This window comes from Phyllobates terribilis, unplaced genomic scaffold (assembly GCF_046119375.1).
Source record: "Phyllobates terribilis strain yellow unplaced genomic scaffold, ASM4611937v1 Scaffold_11__3_contigs__length_659146591, whole genome shotgun sequence".
Taxonomy (NCBI): domain Eukaryota; kingdom Metazoa; phylum Chordata; class Amphibia; order Anura; family Dendrobatidae; genus Phyllobates; species Phyllobates terribilis.
The window spans coordinates 427,046,512-427,069,105 of NW_027362771.1; the positions used below are offsets into that span (position 1 = coordinate 427,046,512).

At 45.8% G+C, this 22,594-nt stretch overlaps 1 protein-coding gene across 1 annotated transcript in view; it reads left to right on the forward strand.

The window, feature by feature from the left end:
- Window positions 1-6,301: 6,301 nt before the first annotated feature.
- Window positions 6,302-22,594, forward strand: part of MAP1A (microtubule associated protein 1A) — a 251,048-nt gene continuing 234,755 nt past the window's right edge. The window contains exon 1 of the mRNA XM_073653152.1: window positions 6,302-6,533. Coding sequence (XP_073509253.1) covers window positions 6,317-6,533 — 217 coding nt within the window. The 5' untranslated portion in view covers window positions 6,302-6,316. The remainder of the gene's footprint in view (window positions 6,534-22,594) is intronic.

Here is a 22,594-nt window from a genome sequence, read left to right on the forward strand (position 1 = left end):
GGAGGTCACGGCAAGTGACCGGGGCAGTCTCTGGATGAACGGGCGGATGGTCACGGCAAGTGACCGGGGCAGTCTCTGAATGAACGGGCAGATGGTCACGGCAAGTGACTGGGGCAGTCTCTAGGTAAAGGGTTGGTACGACCTGTGGCGGCTGATGATAGACGTGGGCTCCCAGGTGAGCAGGCGAGAGTCTCTGGATGAACGGGTGGTCACAGCATGTGACGGCGGAGCCTCCAGGAAGACCAACAGACAGGCGGCAGATGAGCGCTCCCAGGTGAGCGGGCAGAAGTCTCTGGACAGGCGGGTGGTCACAGCACGTGACGGCAGAGCCTCCAGGTAGGCTAGCAGACAGGCAACAGATGAGCGCTCCCAGGTGAGCGAGCAGGAGTCACTGGACAGGCAGGTGGTCACAGCACGTGACGGCGGAGCCTCCAGGTAGACTAGCAGGCAGGTAGCAGGTGTGTGCTCCCAGGTGAGCGGGCAAGCTGGTCCATAGACAGACTGACAGGAGTTGGAAGGCAGACCGTCGGACCTCGGGCAAGCAGGCAGGTGGCTGATGTGCGCTCCCAGGTGAGCGGGCAGACTGGTCCTTAGACAGACTGACAGGAGTAGTAAGGCAGACCGTCGGACCTCAGACTAGCAGGCAGGTAGCAGATAATCAGGCAGGAATCTGGCAGGTAACTGGCAACGGGACCTGAGGGCTGAAGCAGAGTAGTAAACAGTGCAACAACATTGCTCGGGCACCTCCATTTTGGAGGAGGTGCCTTATATATGGTGAAGTCCTCCGGCCATTGGCCGGGGACTCCTTAGGACGGCGCGCGCGGCCCCTTTAAGAGGGAGGGAGAGCGCGCGCGCGCGCCCTAAGCACAGTGGACGGGAAGGAGCGCGCGCTGCCAGCAGAGCGGGAGGAGGACGCCGGGCACGGAGCAGGGAGGTGAGGGGAACAGCGTCCCTGCCTAGCAGAGGGCAGGGACGCCGGCGCTACATATGACAGTTGTACGGGTACTACCGTCTACAGCGCATGATACCAGCTCCTGTTCTTCCTCCTCCTCTCCCTCATTGTCCCCCAATGCACGTTGGGATGAGATGAGGCTGGGCTGTGTGTAATCGCCCATTATGGGTTCTTGTTCCATCTCATCATACTCTGGCTGCAATGCCTCCTCTTTAATTTTCTGCAGAGAGCGTTGCAAAAGACAGACAAGTGGGATGCTGACGCTAATGATGGCGTTATCGCCACTCACCATCTTGGTGGACTCCTCAAAGTTTGTCAGGATGGTACATATGTCAGACATCCAGGTCCACTCCTGAGGTCTTATGTGTGGAGTCTGACCTGAATATCGACAGCCTTGTTGCAGCTGGTACTCCACAACTGCTCTCTTCTGCTCACAAATCCTTTGCAACATGTGGGGGGTAGAGTTCCAACGTGTGGGGACATTACACACCAGTCGGTGTGCCGGAAGCTGCAAACGCTGCTGCAACACAGCAAGGGCGGCGGAAGCTGTACCCGACTTGCGAAAATGAGCTGACAGGTGGCGTACTTTGACGAACAGATCTGGCAACTCGGGGTAATATTTAAGAAACCGCTGAACCACGAGGTTAAGCACATGAGCCAGGCATGGTACGTGTGTGATCTCGCCTCGCCTCAGAACCGCCACCAGGTTACGGCCATTGTCACACACGACCATGCCTGGATATAGGTTCAGCGGTCTCAGCCACAGATCTGCCTGCTCTTTCACAGCTGTCCACAACTCACAAGCAGTGTCAGGTTTATCACCTAAGCTTATGAGTTTCAGCACAGCCTGTTGCCGCTTGGCTGAGGCAGTATTGCAGTGCTTCCAGCTTGTAACTGATGTGGTGATATCTGAGATGGAGGCTGAACATGAGCAGGAGGAGGAGGATGATGCGCAGGAGCTGTACACTGTGGGGGCAAATCTGACTGACATAGGACCCTCAATCCTCGGTGTGGGGAGGATGTGTTCCGTCCCAAGGTAGGACTGGGTCCCGGCTTCCACTATGTTTACCCAGTGTGCCGTCAGGGAGATGTACCGTCCCTGGCCACAAGCACTCGTCCACGTGTCAGTTTTTAGGTGGACTCTCCCAGTAACTGCGTTGTTGAGGGCACGGCAGATGTTTTGGGACACGTGCTTGTGTAGTGCGGGGAAGGCACACCGGGCAAAATAGTGTCGGCTGGGGACCGAGTACCGAGGGACGGCCACCGCCATAAGGTTGCGGAAGGATTCCGTCTCCACCAGCCTAAAAGGCAGCATTTCCAACGCAAGCAGTCCTGAAATGTGCGAATTTAGGACTGTGGGCTGTTGGGCGTTGGCTGCGAATTTGCGCTTTCGTTCAAAGCTCTGGGATATGGACAATTGAACGCTGCGGTGGGACGTGGACGTTGATGCTGTTTCTTGAGAAACTGCCATAACAAGTGAAGACTGAGAGGAGGGGGCATCTTTGCATGCAGTATGAACAGGGGATTGCCTTGCACGCACAACAGGGGGTTCTATTACACGCACAACAGCGGAAGAAGCAGTGGTGACACCCGCTGACACTGGTCGTGGACCCTAGGGTTCGCCCCACAAAGTCGGGTGCTTTGCTGACATGTGCCTGATCATGCTGGTGGTGGTCAGGCTGGTAGTTTTGTCACCCCTGCTGATGCTGGCATGGCAGGTGGTACAAATGGACTTTTTGAGGTTATCAGCAGAGTCTTTAAAAAAATTCCAGACTCTGGAAGACCTACCGGTTGTACTGGCAACGTCCCTCGTGTTGGTGTTACGGGGAACTGTTGCCCGCCTTCTGTGTGCGGCCACCACACTGCTTCTTCCTGCCTGTTGGGGTATTCTGCCTCCCTCCCCCTGTGTGCTGCTGGCCTCGCTCTGCGTGTCCTCCTGCCACGTTGGGTCAGTTACTAGATCATCCACCACCTCCTCCTCTTCCACATGCGCACCACGATCCTCCTCCTCACTTCGTGGCAATTGTGTCTCGTCATCGTCCACCTCTTGTGACAAATTGCCATGGTCGACTTCCTGTGGCCGTGGCTGTTCAAATATTTGGGCATCGGTACATGGGATCTCCTCTTCCACCACTTCAAGAGGAGCAGGCGAGGGGCACAAATATGGAAATGGACCAGTGAACAGCTCTTCAGAGTGTGCAAGTGTGGGATCAGTTGCTGTCTGACGACACTCGGCATGGTGGGAGGAAGGAGCATCAGGGTGAGGAGAAGTATGCGGTCGAGACTCACGGCTACTAAAACTTGACCGTGTGGAAGACAGACCGGAGGTGGTGGTGCCCAGGTAACTGGAAGTATTATCTGCTATCCAATTAATAACCTGTTCACACTGATCAGTTCGCAATACTGGTGTTTTAGTGTGCTTCCCTAGTAATTCGGTCAAGAAGTGGGAGCGAGAAGATGTGGCTGTTGGTTGTGGCACATTTTCACCTTGGTCACGGTCCCGTCCTCTACAGGCACCATCACAGAACGTCCAGTTCCACGTCCCTTGCCATGCGCCTTGCCCATTGTAAATGAAGTAAAATAGCTTACACTCGCACTATCAATGGAAAAAGGGTAATAAAAAGGAGATTAGAACCGTGGAAGAGGAAAACCACAGTTCTCTTTGTCTGGCCTACACCAGAATCTTTTAAACAGATATATTTGTGACTGAACAGACAGGCAGACACTATTACTGTTTTTTTTTTTACGTAAAACAGGCCAAAAGCAGGATAGTACAGAGATTTGACCCGTGGAACTGCAAAACCACAGTTCTATTTCTCTGGCCTACACCAGACTCTTTTAAACAGATATATTGGTGTCTGACCAGTCAGGGAGACACTATTACAGTTTTTTTTTTACGGCAAAAAATGCCAAAAGCAGGATAATACAGAGATTTGACCCGTGGAACTGCAAAACCACAGTTATAGTTATGTGGCGTACACCAGACTCTTTTAAACAGATATATTGGTGTCTGACCAGTCAGGGAGACACTATTACTGTTTTTTTTTTACGGCAAAAAATGACAAAAGCAGGATAATACAGAGATTTGACCCGTGGAACTGCAAAACCACAGTTATAGTTACCTGGCCTACACCAGACTCTTTTAAACAGATATATTGGTGTCTGACCAGTCAGGGAGACACTATTACAGTTTTTTTTACGGCAAAAGATGCCAAAAGCAGGATAATACAGAGATTTGACCCGTGGAACTGCAAAACCACAGTTCTATTTCTCGGGCCTACACCAGACTATTTTAAACAGATATATTGGTGTCTGACCAGTCAGGGAGACACTATTACTGTTTTTTTTTTATGGCAAAAAATACCAAAAGCAGGATAATACAGAGATTTGACCCATGGAACTGCAAAACCACAGTTATAGCTATGTGGCCTACACCAGACTCTTTTAAACAGATATATTGGTGTCTGACCAGTCAGGGAGACACTATTACAGTTTTTTTTACGGCAAAAATGCCAAAAGCAGGATAATACAGAGATTTGACCCATGGAACTGCAAAACCACAGTTATAGTTATGTGGCGTACACCAGAATCTTTTAAACAGATATATTGGTGTCTGACCAGTCAGGGAGACACTATTACTGTTTTTTTTTACGGCAAAAAATGCCAAAAGCAGGATAATACAGAGATTTGACCCGTAGAACTGCAAAACCACAGTTATAGTTATGTGGCGTACACCAGAATCTTTTAAACAGATATATTGGCGTCTGACCAGTCAGGGAGACACTATTACAGTTTTTTTTACGGCAAAAAATGCCAAAAGCAGGATAATACAGAGATTTGACCCGTGGAACTGCAAAACCACAGTTCTATTTCTCTGGCCCACACCAGACTCTTTTAAACAGATATATTGGTGTCTGAACAGTCACAGACACACTCAATTTTTTTTTTTTTTGGGGGGGGGATACCAAAAGGTTAATAAGACGCGTATTTGTACAGTCTGACTGAGCGAAAAAAAAAAAAAGGATTTAGATGAAAAAAAAAAGGATTTTTCCTGGCCCCTGAGACCGGGGGATAAGTCTAGCAATTTGACCAGCAGGAGCAGCACACAGGACTGTAATGCAGCGTTTGCTGGTATAACCGCTGCGTCTCCTATACAGCCTGCCTGCATGATATCTGGGATGGATATTAGTCCTGAGAAGGACTGTTTGTTTGATTTGGCAGGCTTTAGAGACCCTACACTAACTATTTCGGAGTATAAATCTCTCCCTAGCTCAGCAGCACTGACCCTACACTGGCTGATCCGGAGCGACTGTGTCCAAGATGGCGGTGCCCGGTTTTAAATACTCGAGGTGACGCTGTGCGGCCAGCCAATCACTGTAATGCCCACAAACAACATGGCTGCGGCATTACAGTGACTGGCTGGCAATCCCTGCATGTTCATTGGCTCTGTAAAGAGCGCCAAACATGCAGGGCGGAGACCCGAGCTCGCGCCCGAGTAACCCGGAAATGCTCGGTGCTCGCCGAACATCCAGAGTAGTGAGATGCTTGGGCGAGTACCGAGCAGTGTTGAGCATGCTCGCTCAACACTAGTTATCACTTTTGCCTTGTGACTTGGTGTCCATCATGGAAAAGCATTGCTCATCACCAAACGGCTCCCGGATGGTCGGGGGCGGCTCTGGGATGGTCGGGGGCGGCTCCGGGATGGTCGGGGGCGGCTCTGGGAGGAGGTTTGATCCCATTATTTATTCAGGGTCGTGTTCTTAGGTAAAATTGCAGAATATTACATGAACCAGGAGGAGGCTGCCAATACACAAACTTCATTGACACAGCATGTTCTCCATACAGTGGGGGGTGTTCAGGTGACCTCTTTGGGGGCTTTTATGTAGCAGTCGGCCCTCAGGCAGGGGCATAACTAGAAGATTGTGGGCCCCACTGCAAAATCTCCAACAAAGCCCCCAATATCCCAGGTCTTGATCAGTATTGGTCTTTGCAAGCACTGCACCCACTATAGTGACCCCCGACACTAGGACCCAGTGCAGCCCAATCCCTGTGCCCCTGAGGGCAGTGTGTGAGCAGCCTTATCCTAGAATCACCTGCTGACTCCCTTCTCTCTGGCTCCTCACTCCTTTGCTCTCTCTGGCATCTAAAAAGTTAAGGGCTTTTCCTCCTATTAGTAGCTGCCTCCTGCCCTGCATCCAATGAAATCAAACCACTGGGCTAAGCCCCGCCCACTCACAAGTTCTTCCAACCCGGGAGCTTGTGACGTGATACTGATGTTCTTTGTTCGTCCAATCAGCGACTACCAGACCTTCTTTTAAGAACAGGAGCGCACTCTCTTCGGCTTTCAGCCTCCTGAACGTTGCCATGGCGACCAAGGCAGGCTCTGCGGAGGCCCTCGGCGTTGTCATGGAGACCGGCGCAGTGTCGGCGCTGGAGGTTCAGCACCACGGACAGCGGCGCTTCACTGATCCTGCTGCCGCCGCTGCGAGGTGGCATCCCCGCAAACACTACCTGCTCATAGTCATCGGTGACATAGCCACAGAGAGGCAGCTGCAGGCTGTGAGAGACCACCTGGAGCACGGTGAGTGTCGCTGAGGGTCCAGGAGGGAGAGTCCTGCAGCAGCCTGATCACTGCGCTGCATACACTGCGGCAGGTGCGGGGCAGCATACTGCACCCAGCATGGGGCCGGGAGGGCAGAGGGGAAGCCGCAGGGTTGTGTCTGTCAGATGTAGCAGAGCCAAAGTTGTCAGGTGCAACTTCTTGTGCTGCATGAGGCTGATTTACATAGGACTGCTGGTTGCCATCACAATGCACAGTAGTCGCAATAGGTCGGTGACAATGTGAACTCTGCTACATCCCTGTACCCAGAGGAGGAGCGGCTGACCTACTGCAGATGCATCATCAGTCTCCCAAAGTTATTCTACCCCCATGGCTGGGCACAACTGGCGGCAATGTACAGGCAGGGTGGGCAACACTGGAAACAATGTACAGGCAGGGTGGGCACCACTGGCAGCACTGTACAGGCAGGGTGGGCACCACTGGCAGCACTGTACAGGCAGGGTGGGCACCACTGGAAACAATGTACAGGCAGGGTGGGCACCACTGGCAGCACTGTACAGGCAGGGTGGGCACCACTGGCAGCACTGTACAGGCAGGGTGGGCACCACTGGCGGCAATGTACAGGCAGGGTGGGCACCACTGGCAGCAATGTACAGGCAGGATGGACACCACTGGCAGCAATGTACAGGCAGGGTGGGCACCACTGGCAGCAATGTACAGGCAGGGTGGACACCACTGGCAGCAATGTACAGGCAGGGTGGACACCACTGGCAGCACTGTACAGGCAGGGTGGACACCACTGGCAGCACTGTACAGGCAGGGTGGACACCACTGGCAGCACTGTACAGGCAGGATGGACACCACTGGCAGCACTGTACAGGCAGGGTGGACACCACTGGCAGCACTGTACAGGCAGGGTGGACACCACTGGCAGCACTGTACAGGCAGGGTGGACACCACTGGCAGCACTGTACAGGCAGGATGGACACCACTGGCAGCAATGTACAGGCAGGGTGGACACCACTGGCAGCACTGTACAGGCAGGGTGGACACCACTGGCGCACTGTACAGGCAGGGTGGACACCACTGGCAGCACTGTACAGGCAGGGTGGACACCACTGGCAGCACTGTACAGGCAGGGTGGACACCACTGGCAGCAATGTACAGGCAGGATGGACACCACTGGCAGCAATGTACAGGCAGGGTGGACACCACTGGCAGCAATGTACAGGCAGGGTGGACACCACTGGCAGCACTGTACAGGCAGGGTGGACACCACTGGCAGCAATGTACAGGCAGGGTGGACACCACTGGCAGCACTGTACAGGCAGGGTGGACACCACTGGCAGCACTGTACAGGCAGGGTGGACACCACTGGCAGCACTGTACAGGCAGGGTGGACACCACTGGCAGCAATGTACAGGCAGGGTGGACACCACTGGCAGCACTGTACAGGCAGGGTGGACACCACTGGCAGCACTGTACAGGCAGGGTGGACACCACTGGCAGCACTGTACAGGCAGGTTGGACACCACTGGCAGCACTGTACAGGCAGGGTGGACACCACTGGCAGCACTGTACAGGCAGGGTGGACACCACTGGCAGCAATGTACAGGCAGGGTGGACACCACTGGCAGCACTGTACAGGCAGGGTGGACACCACTGGCAGCAATGTACAGGCAGGGTGGGCACCACTGGCAGCAATGTACAGGCAGGGTGGACACCACTGGCAGCACTGTACAGGCAGGGTGGACACCACTGGCAGCAATGTACAGGCAGGGTGGGCACCACTGGCAGGAATGTACAGACAGGGTGGGCACCACTGGCGGCAATGTACAGGCAGGGTGGGCACCACTGGCAGGAATGTACAGACAGGGTGGGCAGCACTGTACAGGCAGGGTGGACACCACTGGCAGCAATGTACAGGCAGGGTGGACACCACTGGCAGCAATGTACAGGCAGGGTGGACACCACTGGCAGCACTGTACAGGCAGGGTGGACACCACTGGCAGCACTGTACAGGCAGGGTGGACACCACTGGCAGCACTGTACAGGCAGGGTGGACACCACTGGCAGCACTGTACAAACAGGGTGGGCACCACTGGCAGGAATGTACAGACAGGGTGGGCACCACTGGCGGCAATGTACAGGCAGGGTGGACACCACTGGCAGCACTGTACTGGAAGGGTGGGCACCACTGGCAGCAATGTACAGGCAGGGTGGACACCACAAGCAGCAATGTACAGGCAGGGTGGGCACCACTGGCGGCACTGTACAGGCAGGGTGGGCACCACTGGCAGCAAATGTTCTTGTTACTGCGCTGCAGGGAAATATCCTCCCTATTATTTAGCGCTTCACAATATTTATTGCACTCACTTATACAGCTTCATTCATTCCACAGCGCTTTATAGACATCATCATCACTGTCCCCATTGGGGCTCACAATGTATTATACTCCTCCATCCCCCCTATAATGTAGCACTGCACAGTATATATAATATTCCTCCATCCCCTATAATATAACACTGCACAGTATATTGTATACTTTAATCCCCTATATAATAAAGCACTGCTCAGTATATTATATCCCTCCATCTTCCCTATAATAAAGCACTGCACAGTATATTATATCCCTCCACCCCCCTATAATGTAGCACTGCAAAGTATATTATATCCCTCCACCCCCTATAATGTAGCACTGCACAGTATATTATATTCCTCCATCCCCCTATAATGCAACACTGCACAGTATATTATATCCCTCCATCTTCCCTATAATGTAGCGCTACACAGCGTATTATACCCCCCTATAATGTAGCACTGCAAAGTATATTATACCCCCCTATAATGTAGCACTGCACAGTATATTATACCCCCCTATAATGTAGCACTGCACAGTATATTATACCCCCTATAATGTAGCACTGCACAGTATATTATACCTCCCCTATAATGTAGCACTGCACAGTATATTATACCTCCCCTATAATGTAGCACTGCAAAGTATATTATACCCCCTATAATGTAGCACTGCACAGTATATTATCCCCCCTATAAAGTAGCACTGCACAGTATATTATCCCCCCCATAATGTAGCACTGCACAGTGTATTATCCCCCCTATAAAGTAGCACTGCACAGTATATTATACCCCCTATAATGTAGCACTGCACAGTATATTATACCCCCTATAAAGTAACACTGCACAATATATTATACCCCCCTATAAAGTAGCACTGCACAGTATATTATACTCCCCTATAATGTAGCACTGCACATTATATTATACCCTCACTATAATGTAGCACTGCACAGTATATTACCCCCCTATAAAGTAGCACTGCACAGTATATTATACCCCCCTATAAAGTAACACTGCACAGTATATTATACCTCCCCTATAATGTAGCACTGCACAGTATATTACCCCCCCTATAATGTAGCACTGCACAGTATATTATCCCCCCTATAATGTAGCACTGCACAGTATATTATCCCTCCCTATAATGTAGCACTGCACAGTATATTATCCCCCCTATAAAGTAGCACTGCACAGTATATTATACCCCCTATAATGTAGCACTGCACAATATATTATACCCCCTATAAAGTAGCACTGCACAGTATATTATCCCCCCCTATAAAGTAGCACTGCACAGTATATTATCCCCCCTATAATGTAGCACTGCACAGTATATTATACCCCCTATAATGTAGCACTGCACAGTATATTATCCCCCCCTATAAAGTAGCACTGCACAGTATATTATCCCTCCCTATAATGTAGCACTGCACAGTATATTATCCCCCCTATAAAGTAGCACTGCACAGTATATTATACCCCCTATAATGTAGCACTGCACAATATATTATACCCCCTATAAAGTAGCACTGCACAGTATATTATCCCCCCCTATAAAGTAGCACTGCACAGTATATTATCCCCCCTATAATGTAGCACTGCACAGTATATTATACCCCCTATAATGTAGCACTGCACAGTATATTATCCCCCCCTATAAAGTAGCACTGCACAGTATATTATCCCCCTATAATGTAGCACTGCACAGTATATTATCCCCTCTATAATGTAGCACTGCACAGTATATTATCCCTCCCTATAATGTAGCACTGCACAGTATATTATCCCCCCTATAAAGTAGCACTGCACAGTATATTATACCCCCTATAATGTAGCACTGCACAATATATTATACCCCCTATAAAGTAGCACTGCACAGTATATTATCCCCCCCTATAAAGTAGCACTGCACAATATATTATCCCCCCTATAATGTAGCACTGCACAGTATATTATCCCCTCTATAATGTAGCACTGCACAGTATATTATCCCCCAATAATGTAGCACTGCACAGTATATTATATCCCCTATAATGTAGCACTGCACAGTATATTATCCCCCCCTATAAAGTAGCACTGCACAGTATATTATCCCCCCTATAAAGTAGCACTGCACAGTATATTATCCCACCTATAATGTAGCACTGCACAGTATATTATACCCCCCTATAATGTAGCACTGCACAGTATATTATCCCCCCCTATAATGTAGCACTGCACAGTATATTATCCCCCCTATAATGTAGCACTGCACAGTATATTATCCCCCCTATAATGTAGCACTGCACAGTATATTATCCCCCCCTATAATGTAGCACTGCACAGTATATTATCCCCCCTATAATGTAGCACTGCACAGTATATTATCCCCCCTATAATGTAGCACTGCACAGTATATTATCCCCCCTATAATGTAGCACTGCACAGTATATTATCCCCCCTATAATGTAGCACTGCACAGTATATTATCCCCCCTATAATGTAGCACTGCACAGTATATTATCCCCCCTATAATGTAGCACTGCACAGTATATTATCCCCCCTATAATGTAGCACTGCACAGTGTATTATCCCCCCCTATAATGTAGCACTGCACAGTATATTATCCCCCCTATAATGTAGCACTGCACAGTATATTATCCCCCCTATAATGTAGCACTGCACAGTATATTATCCCCCCTATAATTTAGCACTACACAGTATATTATCCCCCCTATAATGTAGCACTGCACAGTATATTATCCCCCTATAATGTAGCACTGCACAGTATATTATCCCCCCTATAATGTAGCACTACACAGTATATTATCCCCCCTATAATGTAGCACTGCACAGTATATTATCCCCCTATAATGTAGCTCTGCACAGTATATTATCCCCCCTATAATGTAGCACTGCACAGTATATTATCCCCCCTATAATATAGCACTGCACAGTATATTATCCCCCCTATAATGTAGCACTACACAGTGTATTATACCCCCTATAATGTAGCACTACACAGTGTATTATCCCCCCTATAATGTAGCACTGCACAGTATATTATACCCCCTATAATGTAGCACTGCACAGTATATTATACCCCCCTATAATGTAGCACTGTACAGTATATTATACCCCCCTATAATGTAGCACTGCACAGTATATTATACCCCCCTATAATGTAGCACTGCACAGTATATTATACCCCTCTATAATGTAGCACTGCACAGTATATTATCCCCCCTTTAATGTAGCACTGCACAGTATATTATACCCCTCTATAATGTAGCACTGCACAGTATATTATCCCCCCTTTAATGTAGCACTGCACAGTATATTATCCCCCCTTTAATGTAGCACTGCACAGTATATTATCCCCCCTATAATGTAGCACTGCACAGTGTATTATCCCCCCTATAATGTAGCACTGCACAGTGTATTATCCCCCCTATAATGTAGCACTGCACAGTATATTATACCCCCCTATAATGTAGCACTGCACAGTATATTATCCCCCCTATAATATAGCACTGCACAATATATTATCCCCCCCTATAATGTAGCACTGCACAGTATATTATCCCCCTTTAATGTAGCACTGCACAGTATATTATACCCCTTATAATGTAGCACTGCACAGTATATTATACCCCCTATAATGTAGCACTGCACAGTATATTATACCCCCCTATAATGTAGCACTGCACAGTATATTATCCCCCCTATAATGTAGCACTGCACAGTATATTATCCCCCCCTTTAATGTAGCACTGCACAGTATATTATACCCTCACTATAATGTAGCACTGCACAGTATATTATACCCCCCTATAATTTAACACTGCACCGTATATTATCCCCCCCTATAATGTAGCACTGCACAGTATATTATCCCCCCTATAATGTAGCACTACACAGTATATTATACCCCCTATAATGTAGCACTGCACAGTGTATTATCCCCCCTATAATGTAGCACTGCACAGTGTATTATCCCCCCTATAAAGTAACACTGCACAGTATATTATACCTCCCCTATAATGTAGCACTGCACAGTATATTATCCCCCCTATAATGTAGCACTGCACAGTGTATTATCCCCCCTATAATGTAGCACTGCACAGTGTATTATCCCCCCTATAATGTAGCACTGCACAGTGTATTATCCCCCCTATAATGTAGCACTGCACAGTGTATTAACCCCCCTATAATGTAGCACTGCACAGTGTATTATCCCCCCTATAATGTAGCACTGCACAGTGTATTATACCCCCCTATAAAGTAACACTGCACAGTATATTATACCTCCCCTATAATGTAGCACTGCACAGTATATTATCCCCCCTATAATGTAGCACTGCACAGTATATTATCCCCCCTATAATGTAGCACTGCACAGTATATTATCCCCCCTATAATGTAGCACTGCACAGTATATTATCCCCCCTATAATGTAGCACTGCACAGTGTATTATCCCCCCTATAATGTAGCACTGCACAGTGTATTATCCCCCCTATAATGTAGCACTGCACAGTGTATTATCCCCCCTATAATGTAGCACTGCACAGTGTATTATCCCCCCTATAATGTAGCACTGCACAGTGTATTATCCCCCCTATAAAGTAGCACTGCACAGTATATTATACCCCCCTATAAAGTAACACTGCACAGTATATTATACCTCCCCTATAATGTAGCACTGCACAGTATATTATCCCCCCTATAATGTAGCACTGCACAGTATATTATCCCCCCTATAATGTAGCACTGCACAGTGTATTATCCCCCCTATAATGTAGCACTGCACAGTGTATTATCCCCCCTATAATGTAGCACTGCACAGTGTATTATCCCCCCTATAATGTAGCACTGCACAGTGTATTATCCCCCCTATAATGTAGCACTGCACAGTATATTATCCCCCCTATAATGTAGCACTGCACAGTGTATTATCCCCCCTATAATGTAGCACTGCACAGTGTGTTATCCCCCCTATAATGTAGCACTGCACAGTGTATTATCCCCCCTATAATGTAGCACTGCACAGTGTATTATCCCCCCTATAATGTAGCACTGCACAGTATATTATCCCCCCTATAATGTAGCACTGCACAGTATATTATCCCCCCTATAATGTAGCACTGCACAGTGTATTATCCCCCCTATAATGTAGCACTGCACAGTGTATTATCCCCCCTATAATGTAGCACTGCACAGTGTATTATCCCCCCTATAATGTAGCACTGCACAGTGTATTATCCCCCCTATAATGTAGCACTGCACAGTGTATTATCCCCCCTATAAAGTAGCACTGCACAGTATATTATACCCCCCTATAAAGTAACACTGCACAGTATATTATACCTCCCCTATAATGTAGCACTGCACAGTATATTATCCCCCCTATAATGTAGCACTGCACAGTATATTATCCCCCCTATAATGTAGCACTGCACAGTGTATTATCCCCCCTATAATGTAGCACTGCACAGTGTATTATCCCCCCTATAATGTAGCACTGCACAGTGTATTATCCCCCCTATAATGTAGCACTGCACAGTGTATTATCCCCCCTATAATGTAGCACTGCACAGTATATTATCCCCCCTATAATGTAGCACTGCACAGTGTATTATCCCCCCTATAATGTAGCACTGCACAGTGTGTTATCCCCCCTATAATGTAGCACTGCACAGTGTATTATCCCCCCTATAATGTAGCACTGCACAGTGTATTATCCCCCCTATAATGTAGCACTGCACAGTATATTATCCCCCCTATAATGTAGCACTGCACAGTATATTATCCCCCCTATAATGTAGCACTGCACAGTGTATTATCCCCCCTATAATGTAGCACTGCACAGTGTATTATCCCCCCTATAATGTAGCACTGCACAGTGTATTATCCCCCCTATAATGTAGCACTGCACAGTGTATTATCCCCCCTATAATGTAGCACTGCACAGTGTATTGTAAGCTGCTGTCCTTGTAGTCTTGTTCTCTGCAGATATGAGAGTAGTGAGTGTGGGTATTCAGGGCACAGTAATGCCACGTGCTGCTCGCTCAGACTCCGTTTTTCCTGCATTGCAGATCACGTTCTCACACTTACATCATATTGTAATACTTCTTTTAACTGTTTGTAGTCTGTGCTGTGTGATTTGGTGAATACTTATCAGTTTTTGCCACACCCAGGAGCTTAATAATGTAAGAATTGCCGTGTGATGTAGAGGAGCTGATGAGATTCAGCAGCAGATGTGACGCATTGCTGCTGTGCTGCTGAAATCACTGAGTCAGAGGCCTCCATCCCACCAGACTTCATCACGCCAGAGGCCTTCTATTCAGTGCAGTTCTGACTAAATGGCGATATAAGATCTGTACAGTTATTTATCGGAAGACCCTCGCTGTGACGGCCAGTCCTAGCAGCACACGAAGACCTGCAGTAATGGATGAGAAGAAGAATTCTTAGCGTTATTATTACACATGTATCAGCTATATTACCTTAATGTCTTTGAAAAATCTAATGTCTACACGATATTTATATGGAGCCTTTTATGACTGCAGTGAGGTTTGTTAGTGGCGAATGCTGAGAGTTATACAGAAGGTCAGGGAATGGTCCCATATACCATAGGCTCTGTCCTGGCAGCTTCTTCACTCTGGAAATCAGGAAAATAAGTACAAATATTTATATCACTTCTATGGATAAAAGCTCTTAGTCTTTATTTTTATTTATTTTTTTCCATGGAACAAAATATTTACTTTTTGTATTCTTTACACTTACGGTTTGTCACAAGTTAGCGCCCTCTGCGGAACCTTTACACATGTCACATTTACCTATTACTCAAAAAGTTGATATTAAAAATAATTTGTGGAACATTAGTGTCCTCACATTCAGATCACCCAGTGTTAAATCGTGTTATTCTAGAGACTAAAGGCCATGTTCCCACTTTTGGTGAGTTTTTGATGTTGCAAATTTTCTGCATCATTTCTGCACCTATTAAGTACAATAGGTTACTTGCATTTTTTTGAAAATACGCAACATAAAAAAACTCACCAAATACTCATCTTGGGAATGTAGCCTAAGGCTAAGTGCCCACGATGCAGAAATGCTGCAGATTTTTCCTGAGCGTTTCTGCATCTCCCTGGCAGAAAAAAACGCATGCGGATTGTACATGCGGATTGTACATGCGTTTTTTCTGCCAGGTAGAAGCGTTTGTGAAGCGTTTTTAACATTTGATTTCGCATGCGGGTAATCAAGCGCTTTTCCAATTTCCGATTTTAGCATCACTTGGAAAAGTGCTTGACAACTTGGTCACACTATATAAATACATGCAACCGGCATGGATTTATGTTGTGTGACCAAGTTACGATGCTGCATGAATAGTAAAAAAAAGAATAAAAATGTTAAAAAAAAAAACCCAAAACATTATACTCACCTTCCGATGGCCCCCTGTCTCCTTTTCCGGTGCGTCCGGTGTCTTCGGTGGCTCGCGGTACTCTAAAAGGACCTTCCATGACGTCATTTAGTCATGTGACAGGTCACGCGATCACCGACATCAGCGGTTGCGTGACCTGTGACATGACTAAATGACGTAATGGAAGGTCCTTTTACACCACCGCGAGCAGTTGAAGAGCCAGCAGCGCCGCCGGGAGCAGACAGGGGGCCATCAGAAGGTAAGTATATGTTTTTTTTTTAAATTTTAATTCTTTTTTAACTACAGGTACTATGGTACCCGGGTCTGGAGGAGAGTCTCCTCTTCTACAGACCCGGGTACCATCCGCGCATTGAATTGCATAATATCCGCATGTGCACATGTGGTCATGCGGATGTTATGCGGTCCAATGCAAGTAAATGGTGGAGATTTTGCAAAGTTAATGGTAGTGCTGCTTTTTTTTCCGCAGTGATAATCTGCAGCGGATATTTCCGCAGCATGTGCACAGCACATGCGGATTATCATTGGGAAACATGGCAGACAACTTTACAAGCGTTTTTAATGTGTTTTCTCAGCGGAAATGGCCCCGCGAAAACGCATTAAATCCGCATCGTGGGCACACAGCCTAAATGGCATTTCTATACATAAATTAAAGAACCACTCATTTTTTATTATTGCAGTGATGGAGTGGTGCTACTAATGTAAGTTCCCCGCCCCTACTCTCATACTTATTGCCGTCTTCTCTTTTCACCTCAAAGTCTGTTTTCACCTTCCTGACCAGGCCAATTTTTTTTTAATTCTGACCAGTATCTACCTTATGAGGTAATAACTCTGGAACACTTCAACAGATTCCGGTGATTCTGAGACTGTTTTTTCATGACATATTGTATTTCATGATAGTGGTAAAATTTATTTGATATGACTTACATTTAATTGTGAAAAAAATCGGAAATTTGTCAAAAACTGTGAAAATATTGTAATTTTCAAACTTTTAATTTTTATACCCTTAAACCAGAGAGTTATGTCACACAAAATAGTTAAAAAATAACATTTCCCACATGTTTACTTTACATCAGCACAATTTTTGTTAGGAAGTTAGAAGGGTTAACAGTTGACCAGTGATTTTTCCTTTTTACAACAAAATTTACAAAACCATTTTTTTAGGGACCACATCACATTCGAAGTGACTTTGAGGGGTCTATATGACAGAAAATACCCAACAAAGACACCATTCTAAAAACTGCACCCCTCAAGGTGCTCAAAACCACAATCAAGAAGTTTATTAACCCTTCAGGTGCTTCACAGGAATTAATGGAATGTGGATGGAAAAAATAAACATTTAACTTTTTTTCACAAAAATATTACTTTAGACCCAATTTTGTTTACTTTCATAAGACTAACAAAAGAAAATGGACCCCACAAATTGTTGTGCAATTTCTCCTGAGCACACCGATATCCAATATCTGGGGGAAAACTACTGTTTGGGCGCACGGCAGGGCTTGGAAGGGAACAAGCGCCATTTGACTTTTTGAACGTAAAATTTGCTGGCTTAATTAGCGGATGCCATGTCATGTTTGGAGAGCTACTAATGTACCTAAACAGTGGAAACCCCCACAAGTGACACTATTCTGGAAACTAGACCCTTCAGGGAACTTGTATAGATGTGTAGTGAGGACCTTGAACCCCCAGGTGCTTCACAGAAGTTTATAATGTTGAGCCATGCAAATAAAAAAAATCCCATTTTTCCCACACAAATGTTTTTTAGCTCCATATTTTGCATTTTCACAAGGGTAACAGGAGAAAATGTTGTGGTTGAAAACTACTTTTGAGGCATAGTGCATAGCTCAGAAGGGAAGAAGCGCCGTATTGGAGTTCAGATTTGGTTTGAGGGTGCCATGTCACATTGGTAGAGCCCCTGAATCAGCCAGATCAGCCAAACCCCCCATAAGTGACCCCATTTTATAAACTACTCCTCTCAATGAATTCATCTAGTGGATCATATTGACCCCATAGGTGTGTCACAGCATTTTATACCATTGGGAAGTGAAGAAAAAATAATTACATTTTTACGACAAAAATTTTGTTTAGCCCCAGATTTTACATTTTCACACTGAAAATGGGTAAAATTAAACCAAAATTTGTCCCATAATTTCTGCTGAATGTAGAAATACCCCATATGTGGCTGTGCAGTATTGTTTAGCCATACGGCGAGACTCAGGAGGGACGGAGAGCTTTTTGCCTCCTGGAGCGCAGATTTTCCTAGAATAGTTTGCGAACTCCATATACAGAGCCCCTAAGTACTAGAATAGCAGAATCCCCCTCAAGTGACCCCATTTTGGAAATTATACCCCTTTGTGAATTTATCTACAGGTGTAGTGACAATTTAGTCTCCATGGGTGTTTTCCAGAAACAATCAGCAGTGGATTTCTTTTGGAGGACGAGGAGCCGTTTAGTTTTTCCAGAGCCTTTGTGCTACCAGTAACGTGAAAGCCCCTTATATTTCTGTTAACAGATGACGGATCTGAGTGGGGACTAGCTTTTTTTGTGAATGGAGTTGAAGCTTTTATTGGGAACATTTTACATAACATTTGGGATCACATTTATCCTGCACTCTACGCTGAGCACTGATATCGGGGTTTCCATCTAAATTTCCGAGTGACATAATTCAGATGAAACCCCAGAGGGATCCATTCACTATAATGAGGAAGCAGAGTTACTCTGGACTCCGTCTGCCCTCTGTTCAGCGTTGTCCTTCTTTTAAAAAGTGCACAAAACTGTGGTCGACGGCACTTTTATGCTCGCCTAATAAAAAGATGGATACCGCCGGATCTAAGGCCAGACAGCGTCCCCATCTGCCTCATTATAGGAAATCTTCTGCCCGGGTTTCCGTTTGAATCACGTATTTCAGAGATTTACATGGAAACCCCAGTATAAACGCTCAGTGCAGATCACTGGATAAATGTCAGCTGAGCCTTACTGCGATCTTTTGGAGGCAGAATGAACAAATGCACAGCAAGTGAAGAATTGGTTTTATTTATTTTTACGCCGTTCCTTGTGCGCTATAAGTGATTAGGCGACTTGATTCTTCGGGTCAGTGCGATTACAGTGATACCAGAGGTATATTGGGTTTTTATGTTTGGCTGCTGTCACACACTAAAAAACAATCTGGTATCACTGTAATCGCACCGACATCGCCATATTTTGCCTACAAAGTGATGCGACAGTTTGTTTGTTGCGGAACGAGTTTACGTTTTTATTCGTACCATTTTCAGGCACATGACATTTTTTGATCGCTTTTTTTTCCGTTTTCAGGGATGCAGAATAATTAAAAAACAGCAATTCAGGAATTGTTTTTTGGGGAATTTTTTATGCCGTTAACACGTGTGGTAAAATTGATAAGGTTGCTTTATTCTTCGAGTCACTACGATTACAGCGCTACCACATTTATATAGTTTTTTTATGTTTTGCCGCAATAAAAACTATTTTATAAAAGAATAATTATTTTTGCATTGCTTTATTCTGAGAGCTGTAACTTTTTTATTTTTCTGCTGATGGAGTTGTGTGGTGGCTTGCTTTTTGCGGGACAAGATGATGTTTTCAGGGATGCCATTTTTATTTACATTAGTCTTTTTGATCGCGTTTTATTCCACTTTTTCTTCGGCAGTATGATGATAAAGCATAATTTTTTGCCTTATTTTTCATTTATTTTTCATTGAAGGGGTTAACTAGTGGGACAGTTTTATAGATCGGGTCTTTCTGGACCCGGCAATACCAAATATGTGTACTTTTTTTTTTTTTTTTTTTTTTTTTACACAGATAAGTGTATTTATTGGATTAAAATTTTTCCTTTTTTTTGTGATTTTTTTTTTAGATTTTTATAATTTTTGTTACACGCACGTCGCTAGGTTCAGGGCGAGACAGGTTACATGAATTCTTTGGAATCCTGGGGGAACCGTTACTCAGGGCGACCATAGACCATGTGCTGCAGCTTCTCTCAGGCACACAGGGGTATTGACCCTAAGGTACAGACACGTAGGTTGTTTCACTTGCTGACCAGACACACTTGACTAGAGTCCTCATAAACGGTAGAACAGTAGCATTTAATAAGAAGCTGCACGGCCAGGGCAGGTTAAGTCTTATGAGCAACAGGCTCCAGTGACAAACATTACAGTTTCCTTAGCAGCACAGCAGTTCACAGTCTTCCCAGTAGTACAGGACTGCACAGTTCTAATGCAAAGGCACATTAATGAACACAGCATTCTTTACAGCACAGTGAGATGGAGGAGGGGGGGGGGTTTGCTGAGGGAGGTGATCCCTATGACACCATTTCTTCCAGTCCTTATCTTTTCTACCTGACAATACTCTGCACTGCTAGTTCAGGAACTCCACCTGACCTGTGCTTAGCTTCACTCGTGACTTGAATCCTTTTCACTTGCAGGGACGAGATACAGAACACACACACCCCCTTTCTCTTCGGTTCCAGCCAGACAGTAAATAACTTCCCCACAATCCCCCTGGGTCTCTGCTAAAACACTTCCCTTCTCCTGTGACTGTGTTAACCCCTCTAGTTGCTGGATGCTTCTGGAGCACAACACTTCTTGTCTCATGTGCTTCTGTTACTGCTAATAGTTGCTGAATGCTTTTAAAGTAACAGCACAACATTTAAAAAGGAGAATGTGGAACACAGAAAATACTCCCCCTGCTGAAATCAATAGCAAAATACTGGTTGCCTCAATGCTTGTGCAAAAGTAAGTAAAATGACGTCTGTGTCTGTTTAGAATTTAGAAGGTCCAGTACCAATCTGTATGCCTCAAAGCAGAGACAGAAAAACTAAAAAATATAGGCACAATGTCTATGCCTACTAGTACAGTACAATATGGCTATAAAAATATATATAAATAAATAAGAGTAGAACCCAAAGTGATTATGTGATAAAGTGTAACCTCAGTGGTTACATAGTAGTACAAGTAATTTACAACAATAATATCATAAAAATAAAGGACAACCTGAGAAGTCAGAGAGGGCAGGGGGCAAGGAGACCCCAACGTGCGTTTCGCATCGGCTACTTCCAAGGTATGGATTGTCTTGATTAAACTAATAAAATTGTTATACTTTTTCACTTTCGGGTTTTCATACTTCCTTCCTTTTTGATTTTCACCTAGGCAACAAACTATAGTAAACTATAGAATCAGAAAGTTGAGACAACCTTTTTAAAATATATCACGTGAATCAAAATTATCCAAACATTTAGTTTGGGCACTTGCTAATTTAAAGAGGTAGAAACGTAATCAGTAATTGTTTGGAGGATGGTCTGTTTGAAGAGTTAAAGGGAATCTGTCATGTAAAAAGCGCTATTAACCTGCAGATATGACGATTAATCTGCAGCTTAATAGCATTCTGATACCCCCCCGCGTCCGAACGGAGAGCCCAGGAAAAAATGAACACTATTACTTTATTTCTCCCAGGAGCCTCAGCATTTCGCTCATAGGGGTGGTCTGGCACTTCTTGAGTCACTGCTCAGTATATAGTGATGTGCTTCTGTAACCGCACTCCCTGGCACTGACTGACAGCCAGCTCAGTATTAGAGCCAGCTGTTAGTCATTGCAAGGGCGTGGTTACAGCCGCTGCTCAGTATGCACTGAGCGGTGACTTGAGCTGTGCCGGCCCACCCCTATGAGTGAAAGTCCGATGCTTCCGGGAGAAATAAAGTTAATTTCCTCCCAGCAGCGGGGCTCTCACGCCGGACGGCATCAGAATGCTATTAACTGTTATATCTGCAGGTTAACAGAATATTTTTACATGACAGGTTCCTTTTAATTTGTTTAGTCATCTACTGTACACATGACCCACAACCTGGCTCTCCAGATGATGCAGTTTCTTATGTATACATAGTTTGTAAAGCCGAATAAAGACTTGCGTCCATCAAGTTCGACCTGTTAGTTCTGTAATTGCTAAAGTTGATCCAGAGGAGGGCAAAAACCCAAAATGATTTGGCCAATCTTCTCCTGAGGAAAAATTCCCTCCCGACTCTGAAACCAGCAGTCAGAATAAATCCCTGTATCAACCTACTATTTTATTTTATTTTTAAGTATATGCTGAAATCTGCCTGGTATCTAGAAATGCATCCAGTCCCCGCTTGAACTGGTGTAGTGAATCCGACATTACCGTCTCCTCACTCAGTGAATTCCATATTCTCACTGCTCTTACCGTAAAGAACCCCTTCCTATGCTGGTGCTGAAACCTTTTCTCTTCCAGTCTTAGTGAGTGCCCTCTTGTTACCGTAATATCCCTCCTTTTGAACAAATC